Source organism: Glycine soja, chromosome 14, assembly GCF_004193775.1.
Source record: "Glycine soja cultivar W05 chromosome 14, ASM419377v2, whole genome shotgun sequence".
NCBI classification, from domain to species: domain Eukaryota; kingdom Viridiplantae; phylum Streptophyta; class Magnoliopsida; order Fabales; family Fabaceae; genus Glycine; species Glycine soja.
The window spans coordinates 18,305,687-18,323,490 of NC_041015.1; the positions used below are offsets into that span (position 1 = coordinate 18,305,687).

At 34.1% G+C, this 17,804-nt stretch overlaps 3 protein-coding genes across 4 annotated transcripts; 2 read left to right on the forward strand and 1 right to left on the reverse strand.

The window, feature by feature from the left end:
• Positions 1-717: 717 nt before the first annotated feature.
• Positions 718-3,116, reverse strand: LOC114383309 (transcription initiation factor TFIID subunit 7-like). 2 transcript variants are annotated; one of them, XM_028342956.1, is made up of 5 exons: positions 2,968-3,116; positions 1,695-1,948; positions 1,491-1,610; positions 1,313-1,382; positions 718-1,090 (listed from the first exon to the last, which is right to left on the reverse strand). In XM_028342956.1, the coding sequence occupies exons 2-5, from the start codon at positions 1,944-1,946 to the stop codon at positions 930-932; spliced, it is 603 nt and encodes a 200-aa protein (XP_028198757.1). In that variant the 5' UTR covers positions 1,947-1,948; positions 2,968-3,116; the 3' UTR covers positions 718-929. The 2 variants fall into 2 exon arrangements, with proteins under 2 accessions (XP_028198757.1, XP_028198758.1); XM_028342957.1 differs by lacking the exon at positions 2,968-3,116 and adding an exon at positions 2,883-2,942.
• An 8,474-nt stretch (positions 3,117-11,590) lies between these two features.
• Positions 11,591-12,383, forward strand: LOC114383888 (ras-related protein RABC2b-like). The gene is made up of 3 exons (XM_028343601.1): positions 11,591-11,792; positions 11,996-12,012; positions 12,252-12,383. The coding sequence occupies exons 1-3, from the start codon at positions 11,591-11,593 to the stop codon at positions 12,381-12,383; spliced, it is 351 nt and encodes a 116-aa protein (XP_028199402.1).
• A 68-nt stretch (positions 12,384-12,451) lies between these two features.
• LOC114383889 (protein MAIN-LIKE 1-like) lies at positions 12,452-14,319 on the forward strand. Its single transcript, XM_028343602.1, has 4 exons — positions 12,452-12,562; positions 12,727-13,386; positions 13,536-14,114; positions 14,197-14,319. The coding sequence occupies exons 1-4, from the start codon at positions 12,452-12,454 to the stop codon at positions 14,317-14,319; spliced, it is 1,473 nt and encodes a 490-aa protein (XP_028199403.1).
• Positions 14,320-17,804: the final 3,485 nt, after the last annotated feature.

Consider the following 17,804-nt stretch of genomic DNA (forward strand, 5'->3'; position numbering starts at 1 on the left):
AATGAAAAACCATATTTGTGGATGCCACTTGCAAAAAAAAATCTCAAAAAAAAAATCGCATGCTTGCTAAATAAATAATCAACGAAATCAATATACTGCACTCTATAAAACTCTTTAGTATCAATGTTAACCTTTTTTTCTTTTTTTTTTATAATATTTTCTTTTAATTCTTGCATTAAAAATCAATTGACAAACGATACAGAGTTACCGACTAGTAAATATATAACACAAATTTCAAGATATTACAACTCTTCCCTCCGTTTTTATATTATAAACTATTTAATTATTATTAATTTATTAATATGAATTTTACAACAGGCCAGGTGACGTTCAACCACGGTTAAATCAATGAACGTTGAACCAATACATTAATCAATTCAATGATCGATCCAATTTTAAAAACATTGATATCAAAAGTGATTTATGATTAAATGATAATATAAAATTATTTATACTATCATTGTATCATCAATAAATTATGAAAATATTGTATACAAGGTATTTTAAAACATAAAATATATTTACTCTTTAAAAAATATTATCTTTTTTCACGTTAATTTTTTATATTAAAAAAAAACCCAGACAACTCCGAGTAAGGACACTAGTAAGGTAAAAAAGCAAAATGGCTTTAATTAAACACATGCTTACCCTTACTCATATATCCGGGGGAAAATTAGGGCTCAAAGGTTAACTATCAAAAATGTATACCACAAATCATTAGACAAGAAAATGCACGATTTGTAAAAGATAGCGAGAAAATGCACGATTTGTAAAATACAAAACAGTGTATACAGATCACCTACAATGGAAAATCTACTGTAGGTGAGATTTTAAGGCTGGATGGAATTCAAATTTAACTGCGAAAGTTATACTATACAGGCTTTCATTTCATCATTGTGATATAAATATTCTTTTGGTAGTTGATTTGGTCAGACTGAGTCATCAGATTCCTCAGAATCACTCCTGTCAGCTTCTCCTGCATTAGTAAGATTCTCTGGAATATCATGTTTTGGTGCAGGCTTAGGTGCAGATTTTTTATTAGCACCTCGGGCATTCTCATCCCCTTCTTCTTGCTCAGCTGTTTCCACATGTGAATTTCGGTCAAGGAAATAACCAAAGTTAAGCTTGTTTCCACTATCAGGTGGGCAACTGGGAGGAAAGGAATAAGTAAAAGGGGAAGAAATAAGCAACAGCAATGATCACAATAACTACTCATTTTAAAGAGAACAATTCAAAGTAGAGTCAAATTTGTGTTTAAGGATTGAAAATTTTGCTAAATTGCTATTTGAGACAAACAAAGATGTAAGGATATCAAGATTGTCCGCTGTTCCTCCAGCCATGATTTTGAGAAGATCTTTCTCAACACGGGAGACAAGCTCAGGCTGAAAAATGGGAAAAAGAATAAAAAAAAGTATTTATGAGAGCATATATATATATATATTAGGCAGAGAGGCATGTTAATGTGTATGTTATGTGAATGAAAACTATACATTAAGATCAGGCTCCCTGCGAAATCTACGCTTGCGAGCATCTCTCATGGGTGGAGTGAGGCCATGTCTGTACTCAATTACATCTGGAGCAGCATCACCAGATTCCCTCACCATAATCATCTGTTAGTTGGATGCAGTAACCAGTTAGAACGTTATATGAATCAAAGAGTATGATTAAGAATGAAAGAATTATTTGAATCTGACCTGACCAATATCGGCAGTCTTAATCAAAGAGTTATCATCATAAGTCTTATAGGATTCAACAACGCAAGGAAGATCCAATAGAGAAGCTGGGAATTGTTCATTCCCAATCATAAACGTACCACTTCTTCCATCCTCTCTAAATGACAAATCTAGTGACTTGTCTTCAGATGAAGAAGCATTGTTTTCATTCAGAAGACGCTCTATCCGCTCTGCCACATTAGGTGGAACTCTAAGTATGAATTGCTCCTCCATAACTATAACCATTAGGACATATTTGGAAACATTAAAATGCTAAATGATTTGATTTAGAAAACACATAATAGAAATGAACTGAAATGATTTAGAAGTCGGTAATTCAGAGATATCATTCTCAAAGTTATCATAGCAAGGAAGAAACATTCTCTATCACTTAACAAATTGAACATGGAAAAAAAATAGTTTTGTTGTAAAAAACTTAATAATAATAATGTGCAACACAACATTCATTGTCGTACACTAATAGATAAAAGCAAACTATCATAAGAACATAATATAACAAAAAGTAAGAATCTGTGTAAAAAGAAGAAATGAGAAATCCAATTTAATAGCTCAAATAACAATCGAATATTGTTATTTTGATTCAATAAAAGTGACTGATGATCATGTCCATTCAGTAATTTGCTATACAAACTAGAAGTTGCATTTAAGTTGTAGGATCGTCCTGCAGCAGCAACCTGACTTTCTAAAACCCTCAATCATAAATTTCAGACCCATCATCATTTCTCAACCCTATTTCATTTTTTATTTATGAAAAAGAAGTATAACTTACAAAACAGGAAAAGAAACGAGAAAATATTAGTATAATGTGAAAATCTCTTACAAATGAAAAATAATATTTTACCCAAAAAAAATTCTGTCGCCAAATGCCAATTTCCAAGAGAACTTTACAACCATCTGGCAAAGTCTTTTCGAATTGGCATAGAACAAAAACCCAAAGACAATATTAAGTGCACACCCCTGACGGAATAGCCAACATGTGCGTGAACTCAGTGAGAACGAAAATTTCATATAAAAAATAACTACCGTGTGAACCCAAGCACTAAAATCTGCCCATTAATCAGATGCAGCACTCAACAACGAAGTGATCCATGTTTAATAGAATTGCAAAGATATAATAGAAGAAATAAGATTAGATCTTCGATCCCTTACAATTTTGCTGGAACAGCAATTGGTATGAAAAAAGATTGGGAACAATAACGCTTGGATCGAAGAAAAGGAGACTTGGAAACTATACCTCCAAAGACGCGAGAAAGAGAGGTCTGTGAGCTGATTAGGGTTTGTAATTGTAGCGAATATTAGAGCTCTGCTTGTCACCTTCAAATGAATGTTTCTCCCAATTTCAGAAATCGGGATTGGCTGCGTGAATAGTGAAAACAAGACTAAAAGAAAAATCAAACAATAAAAAATAAATGGGCCATGATAATCTTGTCCAGTTTTTGAATGGGGATTGCTATTGGCCCATCTACATTTGTTATTCGCCCTAAGTGACACTTTTTTTTCACAAATATCCTTTTCACGAATATATGATTCCATTGTTTATTGATGAGGGTGCGAATAATGAAAATATAATTTCGTTGTATAGTATGTAACAAAATCATGTTTTTTGAAGGGGTGAAAAAAAAAATAAAAACACAATTTTGTTGCACATTATACAAAGAAATTGTGTTTCTGTTGTTTTTTGAAAGGGTGAAAAAAATGAACAAGAGAATCACGATTTTATTGTTTAATTTTTTTCGACCCAAAAATAGAACTACACTTTTGTTGCCCGTTTCCCTCTTCTTCTTCCTCTACAAGAACAAATCTAATGATGGTGGGGCACGCGAACCAAGGCAAAGAGTTGTGATGGTGCTATGGTGTTTGGACACAGTGGTGAGGATGTGCAGTGGTGGCTGGGACGATGAGGGGTCACGTGCTAGCAAATCTGAAGTTGGGAACAGCGCACGACACTAATAGTGGTGTTGCATTTAGATTTAACCGATGAGGGGGTCGCACAATGAGGTGGTGGCGCAATGAGGGGATTTGTTTAAGGTGGTGATGCAGTAAGGTCAATGTTGCACGACGAGGTGGTGGTGTGTGACCTTGGTGTTGGGATAAGAGGGAGGGTTAAAAAAGTATTTACTCACGTTTTTAAGGGCCAATAGCAAATCAATTGGAGTCAATAACAACTCTTTTTTTAAAATCTGGTGTGAATCTATTTTTTAAATGGTCCTAGGTATGCAATAACATCTAGGAGATTCAACCTTTACTTCCTACAGTCCATTTTTTGCTTTTGGCACCTCCAAAAAGACTCCAATAGATATCCCTCACTCAGGCACCTCCTATTACAAAATGGTAATTCCAAAAAAGTATTTCAAAATAGCTATTTCGAAATACGAAAATCATATTATGAAATAGTTACTCTAGAATAGGATAGCAAATTTTCCTACACCCCTTCAATTCTTCTTTTATTCACTTATTCATTTAGACTTGTCTTTGGATTAAGGAGAAGCCCGAAGAAAACCTCTCCCTCTTCAATGTTGATGTTAGGGTCCATGTTAGAGAACAAGTGGTGGTCATCAAGGAAGTTGATTGGCGAGGAGGCCTTGACGCCTAAAGGAGTGTGCAGACTCGAAGAATGGCACGACATGGATGCGCTAATGGTAGAGTCAACCTTGCAAGTAAAGTCCATCGATGCCTTCATGAATAACGTCGCGTTAAGAGGAGGTCGGAGAGGGCGAAAGCAATGGTCATGCTTAACGAAAAATTTGAGATACTGTCTCCACCAACACCACCATAGGTTCAGAGTTGAGGTGCAAGGAAAGGGAAGGGTTGCGTTAAATCACGAAGGAGAAGGAAAGGGAGCTAGGGTCAAGGACATATTTGTCCATTCACTTTTCTTATGGGGTGTAGGAACTAATTATTTTTCTCTTTTTACCTCTACTTTTATTTTGGTATTTTGGAAATTGGTTTTGGACCTTTTTTCAATAATTTTTTAAATTTAAAGAAACAAAAAATGGAAATTATTTTTGAACCTTTTTTAATAATTTTTTAAATGTAAAGAAATGGAAAATGTAAAAAGAAAAAATAACTAAGAGTACAAATAAAATTATCTTTTTAAGAATATTTTAATGTTGAAATTTAATTTGGGTTCTTATTTCACTTTTTGTGGTCCTTGGTTGCCATGTAGGATTTAAGAAATTTTTGAAGTAGTAAAACTAATTCTTAACTTACTCTTATGAAACATTTAGTACAAGAAAATTTTTGTTTCCCAAAGACTTAAAGTTAAGAAACTTTGTTTTTTGAGTTTGATTTATTTTTTAAAAAATGACATATATAGGGGGACAATGTTTCTTGAGTGTGTTTTTTAGTTATGTTTTTCACAAAATTATTTCCATGTGAAGGTGGAAACTAAATATCACATTGTTCTTCTAGTAGATCATTTAATATGATCAATAATTAATGTTTTTGATAAAAAAAAAAAAAACTAGTATGGTACCCGTGCATTCGCACGGGTAACTCGACTTGCTGCAGCCTACAATCGATTGTTTTTGTTATATTTATAGAGAAATAAAGTACTTTAAAATTTGAAATGATGAATTTTACTGGCAATTAAGAGTACCAAAGTATCAAAAAGACATGCAAATAATTGAAATGTTGAATATTGTTATACTTTCATGTTTTGTAAAGAAGTACTTGTCAATTCCTTAAGTAATCAGGTTGGAAAAAAAATGACTACATATTAGGACATGCTAGAAGGCCTATATACAAAAATCCCTCATAATAGCCTCCTCTGTTGTGTTCACATATGCCATATTAGCCTTCATTAAAATCTAATGATACATTGGTGCAAATGCACATATATCACTACTGCTACTGTCAAATTGACACCTATAAGACACTCAATTAAAAAGCACATGAATCCTAGCTCTTGATACAAAAGACCTAGCTAGAATTTTGTACATCGCCCTCTTCAAACATAATCCAATAGCCATTGTGACTGCAAATAAAAGAACAAATCACATTTGAACTATGGTTTAATTATGTAGACAATAAACAATGCAATGATTTGCATTTTAAAAATTAAATCATTTGCTTATAAGAATCAATTTGTTTAAAGCAATGGTACGAATAAGAGAATAATAAAATTTGTATTCTATATCAGAAAGTCTTGTATTGTGCAGCCACAGGAGCAACCTCGTAGCTATTTGGTTATAAAGAATCATTTGCTTATAAGAACCAATTTGCTTATAAAAAATCAAATCATTCTTTTTGAGCAGAATCTAATTGAAACCTTGTGATAAGAGCAATTAGCATAGTTTGTTGTTGCACTAAAAGTTATGAATGATAAAGCAATGGTAACGAATAAGAGCTTAATAAAATGTGTATACCATATCAAAAACCTTGTATTGTGCAACCATATGGGTAAACAATTACTTACTACTAGGGTTGAAGCATTGGAGTAGATAATCAAAACATAGGGCCATGGCCTTTTTGTTAGACCTCTTATGATGAATACAAACATATATATTCATTACTTTGTCATTGGTCCTTGATACAAAGTAAGAATAAATACACTCTTAGACAAAATAAAATATAGGGAGTATAATGCAAAAGTGTACCTCCATTTGAAGTCATTGTTACTATAGGCAATCATTGAAAACTCACAATTCAACTCACAAAATAGAGAAAGAGAATAGGAAGGAATCTTCTAGCCTTAGCCTTTTGAAGGTGTGTAAATCAATAGAGCATCACAGACTTTATATAGGCAAGGCAAGGGACACATTCATAAAATTGAGAATGTAACTGTCCCTTTAATTTGGTTCCTCCATTAAAAGTCAATAATTCAAAAAATAAAACGTGTAACAATTACATTAAATTCCTATTATGGCCACATTGATGTTTATATTCTAACATTCTCCCACTTGACTAATATATATTAATAATCTTTATTTTGACAATAAAATATGGTCATGTCTTGTCAACTTAAACTTGATATTGTCACTAAAAGTAATTATAGATGAATCATGGTGGCTATATTTAGATTAAACATTTCCTTTCATGTATTACAATATGTAACCTTTTCTTAGTGAAATATAGGATCCTAATTTTATTGATTCAATTTGAATCCTTTCATGACTAACTTAATGTGCACAATGTCATATAAAAAAACACAAATATTATTATAAACTAATAAGACCCATATGAATTACATGATTCTGAAACACTTTAGTCGACAATCCTTTTGTTAATGTATCATTAATCATGGATTCAATGTCTATGTACTTTATAGAGACTAATTCTCTCTTAATGTCTTTTCAACAACTAGAAACTTAATATCTATATGCCTACTTTGACTTCCACTCTTATTATTCTTTAAGAAGAAAATTGCAGCCGAATTATCACAAAATATTTTCAATCGTCTTTCAACAAAATTTACAACTTTAAGACCAAAAACAAAGTTCTTCAACCATTTAGCCTGTGATGTAGCTTTGTAGCAACCAATGAATTCTACTTCCATAGCGGATGATGCAACAATTGTTTGCTTTTTGCTTCTCCAAGAGATAGTAGCACCTTTGGCTAAAAAGAACATATAGCCTAAAGTGGACCTTTTAGAGTCTATTCATCCAACAAAATCTGAATTTATGTATCCTTTTATTTCTAAAACATTAGAATGCTTGTATACCAACTTATAATCCTTGGTTCCTTCAAGGTATCTCATAACCCTTTTTGTTGCTTTCCAATGTTCAAAGTTTGGATTACTTTGATATCTCCCTAGTATTCCTACTGCAAAGGCAATATTAGGGCTATTGCTAACTTGAACATGCATGAGACTTCCTATTACTAAAGCATAAGGAATACTTTTCGTCTCTTTTTGTTATAATCTTGTTTGGGAACCTTGATTGAGACTAAATTTTTTCCCTTTAACTATAGTTGTAGCAATTGATGACAATTCTGCATATTAAATCTTTTCAAAACTTTTTCTATGTAAGCCTTTTGAGATAATCTCGATGTTCTTAGAGATCTATCTCTATGAATTTCTATTCTAATGACATAGAAGGCTTCACCCATATCCTTCATATCAAAGTTTTGTGAGAGGAAATTTTTGGTATCATGCAAAAGACCCAAGTCACTACTTGCAAGTAAAATATCATATACATATAGGACTAAGAAAATAAACTTACTCCCACACACTTTAAGATACATGCATTGGCTTACAACATTTTCCTCCAATCCATATTTGGAGACCACATTATGAAACTTTATATACCATTGGCGGCATGCTTGTTTTAGCCCATATATAGATCTTCTAAGCTTGCAAGCTAAGTGGCTTCCCTTTTTGGCTTTCAAATCCCATAGGTTGAGACATGTACACTTCTTCCTCAAGATCCTCATTTAAGAATGTTGTTTTCACATCCATTTGATATAGAAACTAGAATTTGCATTAGTTGCAGGGTTTTCCATACCAAATAATTTGTTGTATTCAATTATTTGTTAATATCACAATTAAAGTCTTTAAGGTGTGTATGTCTTTTTCTCCACAACAAAATTTGAAAACCCAACCAAAATGCCAATTAATCAGAGGAAAAATAGAGAAAAGCAACCAAAACAACAATCGTTCTTCGAAATAGGAAAACAAATAATTTCAACAAAAAAGGGAAACGAAACGGCATAGGCAACAAAATTGTTAAGAAATTATGCAATTTGGGGGTAAAGGTTACAAATAGAAACCCCAAACTAAATCGAAACAGTGTTTCCTGCGTTGCTCCTCACGACGATGATGAATGAAGAACGTTAGAACAAAACAAATTTACTTTTGGTTGTAGTTGACCTATAAAATTTTGATAGGTTTATGTATTTTTGCAGTACCGATAACAGAAAGTAAGGCCAAAAACAAGAAGTGGGATATGCTTCTTTTTTAATGTTAGGGGACATTGGGTGTTGTCATTTTATTTCACGTTATATTTAACTTTGCCTGTTAGGATTTTATATTTTTGTTTTATGATTATGATGAAATAAATATCATAAAATAAATTATAATAAAAATTAAATAATAATAAAATAATTAAGTAAAACTAGAAATACTATATTTGGATAGTAATATTGATCTTAATGAATGAATGTCTAGGTTTGGATTTGAAATTCGCTCAATTTTTCTCTTGTTCATACCCAATTTACTAATGTATTTTATCTTAACTCCCACATGATCGCAGATTCTAAACTACTTGTTCGATACCCAGTTCCTTGAACATACTGACATAAGCAATCAATATTAATAGTCAAGAATTAGGGAGACTTAACTAAGATTATTCTATCCCTAGAGATAATCTCAACTAAGTACTTGATTCATGTTCGGGTTTCTACAAGATTTGTCAAAGCGCAACTTAATTCCAAAATTCATCTATAAGATGGTCAATCAATTAAAACATTAAGTACAAAAACAAATAAAGAACTCAAGATGAAATATTGAATTTATAGAATTAAAGCGAAACAATGTTCATCCCTTCCTCTCCTATGTGGGAGGAATTGTACTCATAAAAATAATACTATAAAACCTAGAGTATCTAATGGAATAATGGAGACGTCTAGAGGGTAGAAGTCTAAAATATAATTCTAAAAATGTTTGGGACTTCTACACCGTTACAATGAATAGATAGTCTCATATTTATAGAATTGTAACTAAGTTTAATCAAGGAGATAATCACAAGAAATTACAAATAAATAATATCTCTAATTAATTCAAGTAATTATCTTCTTTTTCAGCTGATTTATCCTTGAAAAATATCTTACTCTTGATTTTCCGTGCTTTTATCTTCAATTTTCACAATTTCTCCTTCCTAAACTTTCTACTAATTCCGGACCTCCAGAGCTTTGGCCAGAATGACTTGTTTTTGCTGAAAAACTATAAAATAATTCATTAAAAATAACTAGAACATAAAATTCTACTTAAGACAAAGTATAATTTGAATTTAAATCTAATTTGATTTAAAACAATGCCTAAAGTTAATTAAAATGTCAAATAAACATAACAAAATGCATATAAAAATCTGATAAATTTGACATTTATCATTGGGTAAGGAAGAAGTTTGTTTATGTTTTGAAATCATGATTGAATATGTTTCTTGGAAATGAATAAATTTTGTTTGGTTGATCATTAAGAATCTTTAAATAAGTTTCCAACGAATCAAAGAGTGACACCATATTTTTACTTATTATTTTAGTTATTTATCATATTATATAATTTAATAAAGAATATCAGAATATTAAAAGAAAACTAAGATTCTTATCTTCCTGAAAAAATTTCATGAGAAACTAGTTAAAATACATTTCTAAGAAACATCATTTCTCAATAATTTTATTTTTTAAAAATGAATATCAAACATGAAAAACTAAGTTTCCTAACCTATGATTTTAAAAAAACAAAAAATTTCTCTTCTACGAGACGCTCCTTAAAGAAAGTAGTGGGATGTGAGGCTTTTTAGCCAATGTGAGGACTTTTTTATTTAAAAAAAAACTAATAACAAATGACTTTTTATTGGTAGGTATAAAATTCAAATTTTAATTGTTCTATCTTTAGTTCAGTCTTGTATTTATATACATACCACATGTATCTTCTACATTTGAAGTATTCAAGATGTTGCATAAAACTAGTAAACCGTAAAGTTCTCTCTATATTTAACCCATACAGAAGACTCCAACTTAGACATTTAATTTATTTAAACTTTCATCTTAGTCCCATTAAAATCCAATAATATGTAGGATAAGATGCGACTAATTCAATTTATTTTAATAATATTTCAACATTAATATTATATAATAAATATAAATATAAAATTTAAATTAAGATATGCTAATAAATTATAGTGTTATATATAGCGACATTAATTATTTTATAACATAATTAGTTTATTAGCTCAGTTGGTTAGAATATCGTGCTAATAACACAAAAGTCACAGGTTCGATTCCTGCATACGAATTGGGAAATCCATAAGCCTCATACAGATTGGGCCAATCTGTACGAGGCTTACAAATTGACCAATTTATAAGAGACTTACAAATAGGACCATCCGTATCAGCTTTACAAAAGGGCAAAATTGGAATTACCCTGTTCTACTGGGTGTACCAGCAATTGTGTTGGGTGCACAAAGCAATGCCCCAAACCATTTTGTTTTATCATGGGTTTAACTGCTTGTCCGCCGAGGTGGTTGAGGTTTTCCTGTGCAGAATCGATATTCAGTGGGCCAGATAGGGAATTATCCACCGAGTGTTGCTAGGTGCACCCAACATTTTTGATGGTGCACCCAGCACTTGTAGTGAAAAGGCCGTAATACCCTTGACTTATTTTTTAAGAAATTAACGCGAGACTCTCTCTCTCCCGCCCCGCCTGCGTTTCCGCTTCTTCTTCCTGCGGTTTTCTTCTGTTCTTCCTCACAGCCTTTCTGCTTCTTCTTCTTGCATTAACGTGAGACTCTCTCACGTCACCGGCGTTGCCATTTTCGTTTTCTGCTTCTTCGTTGTCGTTAAGAGGAGGTTGCGAGAAAAGGTTCTTCTTCTTCTTTGTTGAGGAGCTTGCCACCATTGTTGCCGTGAATAGGAGGTTGTCGTGGTGCATTGAGGAGGCTTCCGTGAAGAGCAACGCCGTCGTCCATCGTCGAGGGAGCTTCGTCACCATCCACCATCGAGGTAAGCGTCGTGACCATTAAAAAAAAAAAGTGCATAAGAAAGAAAGAGGACATTTGTCCTAACCATTGTCAATAGGTTTTCTTTCCTAGACCAAACTCTCAACCGCTTGGACTACCTGCCAACTTCACCTCCTTGTCTCACCTTCTCTTCTCTTTTTTTTTTTGTTACTCAATTCTTGAAAGTGAGAGATAATCATCATGGTGGAGTTATTCTTGGTCATTTTGGAAGCTACAAAAAGAAAGAAAGAAAACATGGGTTCTGCTTCAAGAGTTGAAAGTAGCAACTACGATTACTACTTTAAGGTTTTGTTGATTGGTGATTCTGGTTTTGGCAAGAGCAGTCTTCTTCTCAGCTTCATCTCCAACTCTAACTCCATCAATGACCTCTCCCCCACCATTGGTACTTTCTTTCTTTCTTGCTTAGGAAAATGGAACTAGGTGGCATAGGATCATATATACCACGTTCTTGCAAATTCAAGAACTGTTCCTCTCAAAGGAAACCCTAGGAACTGAGCCACTACCAATTGTATGAGGAATGACATATATTCTGCTTGGTAAATATGGTGCATACCTCTAATACATGCAGTATTATAAATGTACCAGGAATGGCATATATTCTGGTTGGTTTGATAGATTTTTAATAGTCTAAAATTTCTAAAAAATACACATTTAAACTAAACTTTTCAAATACATAAATGTAATGCTGACAACTTTGCAAATAAATAATAGACTGAATGACAGCCCTACAGTCAATGAAATCCTGACAACTTGTGTGACTTTGAGTCGATGAAATTTGCGTTAGACCAATGAAATTTGAGTGAATGAAATTAGTGATGGAATTTGTGGTACTGATTTGCAGATCATGGTTAGGACCAGAGGATTAGATCGTGCCTTAGGTCACGTTACTAGTAGAGGAGATCATGATGATTCCGATGATGCTCCGCTGCATCGACGGCCTACCACATCCGCACAAGGCAGCGAGTACCTGTGACTGTGGCGCACGATGAGCCAGTGCTCCCTACGCCAAATGTAGAGGCTGACGTATTTCCGGATGACCCGATGGCACCAGCTAATGTAGAGGACATTGGGCCAAATATTCCTGATGACACAGGCGCCCAGGCTGCAGAGGATGAGGATGAGGGATTTCTGGGGGGTCCGAGCGACCCATCCGTGTAGACCCAGTATGCGAATCACATTGCTTGCAGCGTATGGATGAGAGAGGTATTTATAATATTTATTTTTAGTTACTTGTTAGTTATACTTAATGATTGAAATTAGTTTTCCTTTAAATGATGATTTTAACGAATTTTGCGTTCCTTTATACTTCAATTCAGGAGCGTCCTAAGTTGAAGTTATCCTCTCACGGGAGGAAGGTCCATAGTTTAGGCAGACCTGTCCCTACCATTGAGGGACTAGTTGCTGGGACAGGACTAAGTCCTCTGATCACGTGTTCGGTAGACACTGGCGATCGGGGACTTTTGTCCTCGTTTGTCGAGCGGTGGCACCGGGAGACGTCTTGTTTCCATCTCCCCGTGGGAGAGGTGACGATCACGCTGGACGACTTCTTGTCGCTTCTGCATTTGTCCGTGGTTGGTGACTTGCACGCCTTTCAGCCCTTGCACGTGGATGATGCGGTTCAAATGCTGGTGGACTTATTGATGGTCTCTGCAGAGGCTGCCAGGGCTGAGACAGGGCAGTGTTGTGGACCGTACGTACGGCTGCAATGGGTACGTGATATCTATGAGCGCCGATGCCAGGCAGGTCATTGGACAGTTGCGGCTCGCGCATATCTTCTTCATCTTTTGGGTTGCATTCTGTTTGCTAACAAGAGTGCAAGCAATGTTCATGTTGTGTATTTGGAGGCCCTTCGTGACCTCAGTCAGACCGGGAGGTACGCCTGGGGAGTAGCTGCACTGGTGCATATGTACGACCAGTTGAACGATGCTTCTATCAGTAGCAGCCGACAGCTTGGCGGTTACATCACACTGCTGCAGGTAACGAACATGTTTTTCATTTGTTGAGGTTCGACAATATTTAACTTTAAATTATTTTAGACTTATTAATGTTTATCATTTTGATGTTACCTTTGTAGTGTTGGATATACGAGCATTTTCCCTCAGTCGGGGAATCCACTGCTGATTAGGACTACGATGAGGATTCATCGCGTGCCTGTAGGTGGATTGCTATGAAGAAGATCGTGAAGAGCATACGTACACCGGCATACATGGAGTGCCTGGACCGACTCCGGATTCCGGATGTCTGTTGGATCCCATATAGGGAGCACCGACCGGTCCGGGACTTCCATATGATTTCATGCTATTCCGATCTCTTGCGCTGGGGGCCCGTTGCTATGTATTACTGGCCAGAGAGGGTCATGCGGCAATTTGGATACATCCAGACCATTCCTGCTCCGCCTATCGATTCAAGGATGTCGTATGATGATATACACAATAGGTGGATGCACTATTCGGATCATATGATTCTAGCAGGTGAGGTGTGCGTTGTGTCAGGTCAGTGTGTCAACGACTACATGGACTGGTTCTTCCGCATCTCGCATCCTTTCATGACACCAGGCCAGGCATCAGATCCTCTGCCAGATGGTCATGCTCCGCAGGCTCGAGTCATCCCTCAGGCCTCAAAGACAGATATCCCTCACGTGCTGGAGCCAAGAGCACCATCGACATCTGCGAGGCTTGCTGTGGAGGAGCCTAGACATGCAGTGGTAAGTAATACTAATAATTTATGCCATTTACATCAATATTTTCATAATAATTTGTGTAATCTGTTTGTTTTGTATTTAACAGGAAGTTTGTCATGGGATTGCTGAGAGGTTGGAGCGCCATCTGAGCCTAGGGGTGGTTATGTCAGGCTCATCGACACATGAGGTGATTGAAGAATGCCTCAGGATGACCAGAAGTGTCACATAGCACCAGCTAGTATATGTTAGGTCTCGACGCAGGCAGCGCACGGATCAGGCGTAGTTTATTTACATATTTTATATTGACATTCGATGTATATACAGATATTGTACTTGAACTCATTTCATTAGTAATGTTGGTTTTATTTATTTCCATTAGTAATGTTAGTTTTATTTATTTCCATTGATCGTGTATTCCCTTTGCCTAATCTAGCTTATAAAATTTTATAATTTTATTCTATCAAATTAAAAAAATGTTTATTTTTAATTTCTCTCCTGAGATAAAAATCCGTATTTATATTTTATAATTTTATAATTAGGTGTAACATTTATATTTTATTTTAAGAGACTAAAAAATAAAACCTTATAATTAGACATATATAATACTAAAACACTACTAACTTTTATAGGTAATAATATATATATTTTAAGCAAAAAAAAAATTAAAGGTAATAATATATAATTAAGTCATACACTAGTAAGTCTTTTACAACAAGAAAAAAATGTATTTTACTAGTTGTACTTGTATATTGCATCATATTATGGAGGAGGCTATTAAAGAACACTAGATTCTTGAAACCAAAAGCTAAATTCATAAACGAAATAAGAAAAATCAAAGAAGAAAATTGGTCAAAATTGTGAAAGATTGATGGGGTTCCCGTTCCATCATAAATTAGAGCAAACAAATTTAGTGTATTTTCATCACAATCATATATAAACATTGGATTCAATCCTTGATTCTGTGGGCAAAGTCAAAAAATAAAATATAACCGAATCAGTAAGCACCTTCTACCAAATCCGTTTTAAAGTCTGTCATAAATCTTGTTAATTTGTTAGATAAAATAGAGAGAGAAAAATGAAAATGACTTTAACCAATTGCCTCCTTTTCTCTTTTTTTTTATTAGGTGTCAAATATATTTATGATTTACACAAATTACGTTTGTATGGTAAAAATTAGTGATCACAAATACCAAATCGATGAATCTTATATTTTGTCGAAAAAAAAAAACAAATACCGAATCAAATGTGTAGATTAATTAGTGTAAACCGTAAAATTGCTTCAGTTAAATTAATAATTTTGAGTTTAAATCTGGAATTTAAATATATAATTATATTAAATACTTGAATGAAAATTTTTACTATTTATAAAAGTTCTATCTAACTTAAATATATTTATAAAAGTTATATCTAACTTAAATATATTTACAAAAGTTATATCTAACTTAAATATATTCAATGGATGAAAACTCATGGTCTAAATGCAATATTTAACTTTGAAGGGAGCTGGTATCATAGGGTTAGTGAAACACAATTAGAACTTTCATAATGTTATTCATCACATGTTAAGGGAGAGAGCATGACTAGCAAATCCACATCCAACTACTCAAACAGTACATTAACTTCAACATAGTCGAACGAAATTAAATTTGCATCAAATACTACAACTAACTCATGCTAATTTTGCGACAAGGACAACTCGTCTTCTATTTCCGGTACAAGTTTACTGAAAACAACTAAAATTTCTATTGGCCCAATCTTTTTCCAGTAGTTAGACTTAATCAACACCTTCATCACGTCATCGTTGGTTTTGAGTTAAATTATTTCGAATTTGATAACTTTTTCTAAATACTCACGGTGACTTGGTTTCCGAAAAAACAATCACCTTACCATTTGTGTTTCATCAATACCATAAGGGGGAATCCCAGTAGGCGCAACTTGCTTGATCAAATCCTTCAATTCATCCATGGTACATCCGGTGGGAATGTCAAACTTTTTGGGATTTTTTCTTGTGAACGAGTAACCAACAAACTCATTTTGGCGTGACATGTTCCACCTCCCATTGTAATATAGCAGGGCATCATGAGTAGGGGTCATAGTAGCTTGAAGTAAGTTTAAAATACCATCTGGGGTTCTAGCAATGTTACATAATAACTCAATCAGACCAACAAACAAAAATTCATGATTACACATTAAAATTGTGTTAACACCAGCATCATCTTTCAGTTGCATACATTGAAACCGAAATTGATTACCTGCATATGTGAAAGGCTGCCGGTAGTAAATTTCATCCAAAAATTGCTTGTCGGTTAGCTTAAGGGTATTGTGTATTCTGGTTTTTAACGTTTGAAAATCACACCCGTTAGGTACTCGAATGGGAACTGGAGTGGAAATTTGAAAGGAAACACCACTGTCGTTGTGAACAATGGATCCATTTGGAAAAATAAAACCTAATGTGGAGTTCACAACTGTCTGACTGCTTGTCCCTCCCAAGAATGTCATAGTTTTTTTTGTAAGAGTTGGATTACGACTGAAACTTGTGATTTTTTACAGTGTTAGGCTGTGTCATATATATAGATGAGTTTTAATATTAGTGCTGCATTTTTTAAAGATTAAAAATACGCATGCACATACTTTCTATATGTATTGTCAACTACACCAATGATGTGACATGCTTTAGCTTGCATCAGATCTGCATGTGTAGTCATGCTATGCAAGATCCTTTCACGCGTTTTATATTAATGCAGACAACAATTTATCATACATGTTTTTTCACAATGTGTTGTCAACTCAGACAACGATATATCATACATGCTTTTTTAGAATTAAGTAATAATTTTGTTGTGGACGTAACAAATAAATGTGAATATCCAATTCAAAACGATTAGTCATTATAAATTACATGTTCAATCATCATTTATGTCAACATAGTCTCTCTTGAACATCACGAAGCTCTTGTAATGCTGCATTATGCTAATATATGGATTTGGCCACGGCTTCGCCTGAGGATGACAATTGCTAGACCATAACAATGCTATAGGCGGCAAGGGACAACGTTCTTTTAAATAAACCTGTTGTACATGCGAAAAAAGTGTTAACTCAATCCTACAAAACTCATTTCATAAATATAAAAAAACACTTCATATCTACAATGTACCTCAACAAAATGATTGTCATACACATGACCGATACAAATTATACGATGCAATGAAGAATTTGCCAGCGGTTGACTTCTAAGAGGAAAGAATGTCGTGCTTTGTTGTTTAGACAAGGATACAATGATTACTTTATACCTTGATACAATGACATGTCCCATGTTCGTTATATCCATCCACTTATCCGTAGTCACCTAAATGAAACAAATATACATGTCAAACTTAATTTCAAAGTTAAGTCTTAAAAATCAAATACATAAATTACATACCTTGGTTAACCCATCAACAAGTAATGACATCCTTAATTCCTCAAATTTCTCCGTGCCACCAAAGAGCTTGATATAATCTTCTAAGAATTTGGCAAGTTCTTTAAGCTGATGGTTGCGGATATCCATAGTTACCATCAGCTTTGACATCAACAATCTTATCAATGAAGTCGTGCATAAATGGTTGAAACTGATCCAACATGGGCATCACCGTTCTTCGATTCGGTTGCTCAGAGGATGATGCAGTACGCCTCACCGACGAATTGCTATTTTGCATAGATTCAAAGGCATCTACA

Excerpts from the sequence above, each read along its gene's own strand:
- LOC114383309 (XM_028342956.1), bottom strand. The coding sequence starts at position 1,946 with ATGGAGGAGCAATTCATACTTAGAGTTCCACCTAATGTGGCAGAGCGG. Across the intron at positions 1,611-1,694 it reads AGACTGCCGATATTGGTCAG|ATGATTATGGTGAGGGAATC; the intron begins GTCAGATTCAAA and ends TCCAACTAACAG. Across the intron at positions 1,383-1,490 it reads GCAGGGAGCCTGATCTTAAT|CCTGAGCTTGTCTCCCGTGT; the intron begins GTATAGTTTTCA and ends CCCATTTTTCAG.
- LOC114383888 (XM_028343601.1), top strand. The coding sequence starts at position 11,591 with ATGGTGGAGTTATTCTTGGTCATTTTGGAAGCTACAAAAAGAAAGAAA.
- LOC114383889 (XM_028343602.1), top strand. The coding sequence starts at position 12,452 with ATGGCACCAGCTAATGTAGAGGACATTGGGCCAAATATTCCTGATGAC. Across the intron at positions 13,387-13,535 it reads GTTACATCACACTGCTGCAG|GACTACGATGAGGATTCATC; the intron begins GTAACGAACATG and ends ACTGCTGATTAG. Across the intron at positions 14,115-14,196 it reads AGGAGCCTAGACATGCAGTG|GAAGTTTGTCATGGGATTGC; the intron begins GTAAGTAATACT and ends TGTATTTAACAG.